The 5806-nt window shown below is 28.0% G+C and overlaps 1 protein-coding gene across 3 annotated transcripts; it reads left to right on the forward strand.

Moving 5' to 3' along the window:
• The first annotated feature begins 699 nt into the window (after positions 1 to 699).
• On the forward strand, positions 700 to 4054 carry LOC100161574. Of its 3 annotated transcripts, XM_001945883.5 has the most exons (9): positions 700 to 911; positions 1014 to 1180; positions 1269 to 1358; positions 1447 to 1536; positions 1625 to 1711; positions 1795 to 1887; positions 1976 to 2065; positions 2153 to 2242; positions 2325 to 4050. In XM_001945883.5, exons 1-9 carry the CDS (start codon positions 847 to 849, stop codon positions 2774 to 2776), a joined length of 1224 nt encoding a protein of 407 aa, XP_001945918.2. In that variant the 5' UTR covers positions 700 to 846; the 3' UTR covers positions 2777 to 4050. The 3 variants fall into 3 exon arrangements, with proteins under 3 accessions (XP_001945918.2, XP_008188356.1, XP_008188355.1); XM_008190133.3 differs by lacking the exon at positions 1447 to 1536 and having other exon boundaries at positions 739 to 911; positions 2325 to 4052; XM_008190134.3 differs by lacking the exons at positions 1625 to 1711; positions 1795 to 1887 and having other exon boundaries at positions 738 to 911; positions 2325 to 4054.
• Positions 4055 to 5806: the final 1752 nt, after the last annotated feature.

Below are 5806 nucleotides of genomic sequence, written 5' to 3' on the forward strand. Positions count from 1 at the left end.
TTGTTAGATACTTAGTATTGTTATATTATTTTTATTAAATTTAGAATTTTTTATGTTTGAATTTACGTGATTTAATTCAACAATGTATGATTTAATAATTTTATATTATTAATAAGTGTTTTATAATAATAAAAACCTGATTTCATATTTAATTTTGGTTGTTTTCCTTTGTTTGATAAAATTAGTTTTCATTTGGTAAAATCTGAAGCATAATTCATCTATCCTTACTATGCAATATTTAAGTATTGTTATGTCACAAAAAGAAATTAGATCAATCAATAAAATTATAAATTGATATAAAAAAGAAAATAATAATTTTAATATATTTAAAAAACAGCGGGAATATTTTTTGCACAGGCCGCCGCCGCCGCCGCCGAGGCACCGTAGTTCCTTCTATCAAACACCGGGAGCGATGTTTTCAAACATTAACACTGTGGTTGCCTATCTATTACTATTTTTGTCTATGGGTGAAACTGGCCATAGACCTAAAAACTAAGTTTATAGGTCTATGTAGAGAGCCTTTATTATAGAGGCTCTCTAAGTCTATGTATAAATCTATACAAAATATAAAAATAATAATATATAATTTGTATATCATTATATCAATACAACTTGCATGGCGCTATATAATATTGTTCTGTGATAATATAAAACTAACCATGTTTCATGATAAATGATTCTTATTATCAATTATTTAACATTTAACGAAGTACGATGTTGATAATGATATTATTTATTTATTTCACAAATAAAAAAGGTTTTTAAATTTTTAACTTACAATACTATCAGGCTGCTATTTATATTTTAAATTTCTCCGCTCTCATTATACCTTTTATATTAATAGCAATGACAAGAAAATGTGTTGTTTGTAATAAATTGTACATTAAGGGTTCAGATGAAACATTTCATTCGTAAGTACAATACCTGTCTTATATTATTTGTTATGTTGGGTTACAAAAAACATTACACTGCTAAATGTGTATTACAATATGTTTGATTTTATATTATTTTAGCTTTCCTAAAGATGAAACTAGAAAAAAAATGTGGTTAAAAGCTTGTAAGATAAAATTGTGTTTGCCATCAAACAAAATATGCGGAGATCATTTTTTACCGGAACACTACTTACTAAGTGGATACCTCACAAAGGACGCTGTTCCATTCTTAGCTCCTACGAGTATGGGTATATATCAATATATTTATCATCCAAAATTTGTATACTTAACATCTCAATCAAATTTTATAAATTAAATTAAATTATTTCATTTTAGATAAACCTTTGAACGCTCAATGTACCTCTAGCCCTTGTCCAATTCCTATAAAACTCCCATGTATCGAACGCACAGCTTCTACAAGTACAGGTATGTATCAATATATTTATCATCCAAAATTTGTATACTTAACATCTCAATCAAATTTTATAAATTAAATTAAATTATTTCATTTTAGATAAACCTTTGAACGATCAATGTACCTCTAGCCCTTGTCCAATTCCTATAAAACTCCCATGTATCGAACGCACAGCTTCTACAAGTACAGGTATGTATCAATATATTTATCATCTAAAATTTTATCACTTAACATCTCAATCAAGTTTACTAAATTAAAATAAATTATTTCATTTTAGATATTAAACCGTTGGATTATCAAGGTACTTCTAGGCCTTGTCCACTTCCTATGAAACTCTCGTGTATCGAACGAATAGATTCTACATGTATGTATCCATATATTTATCATCCAAAATTTATATACTTAACATCTCAATCAAATTTTATAAATTAAATTATTTCATTTTAGATATCAAACCTTTGAATTATCAAGGTACTTCTAGGCCTTGTCCAATTCCTATGATAATCCCATGTATTGAACGCATAGTTTCTACGAGAACAGGTATGTATCGATATATTTACAATCCAAAATGTGTATACTTAACATCTCAATCAAATTTTATAAATTAACTTAAATTATTTCATTTTAGATAAACCTTTGAACGATCAATGTATCTCTAGGCCTTGTCCAGTTCCTATGAAAATCCCATGCATCAAAAGCATAGTTACTACGAGTACAGGTATGTATTGATATTTTTACAATCCAACATTTGTATACGTAACATCTCATCAAATTTTATAAATTAAATTAAATTATTTCATTTTAGATAAACCTTTGAATGATCAATGTACCTCTAGCCCTTGTCCAATTCCTATGAAAAGTTCATGTGTCAAACCCATAGCTTCTATGAATACGGGTATGTATCAATATATTTATCATTCAAAATTTTTTTAGATAACATCTCAATCTAATTTTATAAATTAAATTTTTCATTTTAGATATAACTTACAGTCCTGAAAGTCGAAAACGTAAGATATTAAATTCCAGCACAATAGGGGCTTTATCACCAAGTCATTTTAGTTCTCCAAGAAAGGCAAAGAGACATTTGGACATGGTGAAGAACAAATTTAAAGAGAAACAAGTTCAAAATAATAATCTAAAAAATAAAATCTACAGACTGAAAAAAAAAATTGAAAAAGATGGTGAATATATACAATCTTTAAATAGACTGCTAAAAGAAAAAGAACATAAAGAGATATTAAATGCTAACATAATAGGAGCCTTAACACCAAGTCAATTAATTTCTGCGAAAAAGGCAAAAACACGTTTGGACACAAAGAAGAACAAATTTAAAGAGAGGCAAATAGAAAATAGAAATCTGAAAAACCAAATTCAAAGTCCGAAAAATTATACAGTTCAACAAGATCATGATTATACAATTTTTACATAGACTATATTATAGTCAGGAGAACAAAAAGTATTCACTGATGTGCAAAATCCTAGCGGTAAATTTCTGTCATTGTATCGCCAAATTATTAAATAAAGAGTCCGCATTTTGAATAATTATAATATCTAATGCATATTATGTAAAAACAATGAAATTGCTGAAAGTCAAAATTGCCAATTGGTAACTAAACCAAGAATAAAGGCAAAAATAAAATTAAAAAAAAACATAAAAGCAAAGGCTGCACATGGTGTAGTTGGTCGATTGCACACTGCCTTGGTTGGAGAACCCTTGTTTATAGAAAAAAAGATGTTGCTTGCATATTTTCAAACAGCCGTTTATTGTTCTCATGACTATAACACCGTCTTTAAATGAGGTATTGAGTTACACTGGTGGGTTATTTGTGACAAAAATACAAAATAACTTGTAATATATGTCACAGATTTTTGATTGACTGTCCATATCACAATTTTAAACAAATAAAATATATATATCAAAATAATGCTGTGAAAAAACTAAGTCATGATGTTGTGGACATATGTCAGGAAGCAGAAAATGTATTGCAATCCTACAATTTTTACTAAATATTAAACCCAAAATGTTTAACGAAATAAAAAACAAAATATACCAAAAACCAAATATTTTTAAATTAGAAAGAAGAACAATTAAATTACCATTATAAAGACCATAAATTATTTAATACACGTCATAATAAGAATAAGAACACATAAGAAGTATGGTTATTCTTGCTTACTTATATATTTGTTTTCACCATGCTGTTGGGTCAACAGAAAAAAAATTGAAATTCTATGAGGAAAACATTTACTAAAATTATTTTATTTTGGAATGAGTTATAAGAAAAAATGTATAATTTTGAAATTAATTATTTTTATTACTTAAAGCTTAAAGTAACTGTTGTAGCATACGTACATTGTATAAAATTATTTATTCTATAAAATATGTGCGTTTTAATTTTTAATTACAATATGTATTTGAAACATTGTATCATTGATTATAGTATTTATAATCAATAATTGTACCTCTAAATTACACTCTTATAAAACCTAACTTGTTTCTACACTATACATTATTGATGAGCAAAAAGTCACACCTTTCAAAATCATAATATGGACTATTGAGTATAGAACTTATAGTTATATGGTTAATTTTATAACTTTATATCATTATAATGATTGATAGTATTAAATTTGGATTTTACAATTTTATTGGAACATTACTTCGTACTAGGGAATATCGACTTCACTTGCACCAAACCGCACCACCCACCCAGATATTCCATCTATTAGTACAAGGTACAAAATTAATAGATTTAATTTCATCTATTTTGTGATGCTAGTACACCACGGAGTAGAGAAGATTCTCTTATATTATCTTCTTTAGTCACTACATTTAGAGATGTAGAATACTATTTATTTTGCTATAATATTAATATTTACTAAACGTCTATACAAAATACAAATTTGTGTAATACTACAATTTTATTGTATAATAATATCATTGTCTAGAGTCTATTGCATCATCATTTAATAAAATACATCAGACAAAAATGTGTCAGTGATGCTATTATCACAGATCTATGCTGTTATCTTTAATTTTGGTGCTACGCGCCACGAACTACTACATAGGACTGGACACTCCGGGCAGGGGGAGGGTGGGACACCGGTCACAAAGTTGTACGGGTATGTACGTTTGCGACTGTGATGCTATCTAGTGACGTACTAGATTTACTACATTTCGAATTTTACTTTTATAAACATAATATTTATATATAGACCTATGAAATATGAAAAATGTATGAATATATAATTAAATATGTAATTTATAATTACTTATTATATTACCATGAGAATGAGACAATACTTACGTATGTCTAATCAAAAGCAAGTTAGAAATCACGCAAAAAAAAACTTTCCAAATTGGTAGCAACATAGTAACTAGTAATACACATTCATTTATTTAGAAATAATAGTGAATATAAAAAGTTTGTCGTTGATTTGAATTTTTGAATTTTTGATCGTTTTTCAGTTATCACTAGTGACTAGTCACGACTTATCACATAAAATAATTTACAACAGCACAGTATAAAAAAATGCCACCAGAGAGCAGCTACATAGCGAACGTACGACCACCGTACAACTTTGCAGTTTGCAGTCACCTTATTTTATACAGTGTCCAGTCCTATGTAGTAGTTCGTGCTACGCGCTCTGATCACGATTAAAGATATACTGGTTACCCAACGGACTATGCTTTGCACAGGCAGAAAACGGCTACGAAACCGCGATATGTTATGGACTGCCTACTAGCACATCTAGGTAATTAACTTAGGAACTATTTGTCGTCACGAAATATTCAAAAGGAAAAAAAAGATTGTAATTAGTAATAATTAGTAATTATTAAATAGGTAATATGGCTAATACCACACAAAAAAATTTAAAACATATTAGAACAAAAGACAATAAATACAGTAAATAATATTAATGATTAATTATAAATATTTAATAGTTAAAAGTTATACTAAATAAAATAAATAAATTAGCTAAATTAAATAATACAACGTAGGTACTACTATTAGTTATTACATTACAAATTTGAAATTAACAAACCTCTACTTTATCACTTTCCATTTTTTCTAAAGGATGAAGAAATGGTAATGCCCCTTTTTTTAGTTGCCATCGCTTTAGGCAAACCTAAGAAGTAGAAAGTAATATTAACCATATCAATCCTTTATTTTTAAAATAAACTGATTATATTATAGGCTTAAACATGTTCTATATTGATATTTGAATAGGTATTTAAATTAGATAGTCGTTGCACCTCCTCTGGGAGGCTTCTCAGTGGCGTCATTTGAGGGGGGTCAAGGTGGGCATTTGCCCCTGTCTGATTCTAAAAGCGGCCCGATGGCTGGTTCACAGTTGTTGCCGTTTTACCATTATTATATTTTATAAGCGCAAAAACATGCCTATTTTATAATATTTTCAAAAAGTGTTATACTACGTATACTAAGAAATTATTGTC

Source organism: Acyrthosiphon pisum, chromosome A1 (assembly GCF_005508785.2).
Source record: "Acyrthosiphon pisum isolate AL4f chromosome A1, pea_aphid_22Mar2018_4r6ur, whole genome shotgun sequence".
Lineage (NCBI taxonomy): Eukaryota > Metazoa > Arthropoda > Insecta > Hemiptera > Aphididae > Acyrthosiphon > Acyrthosiphon pisum.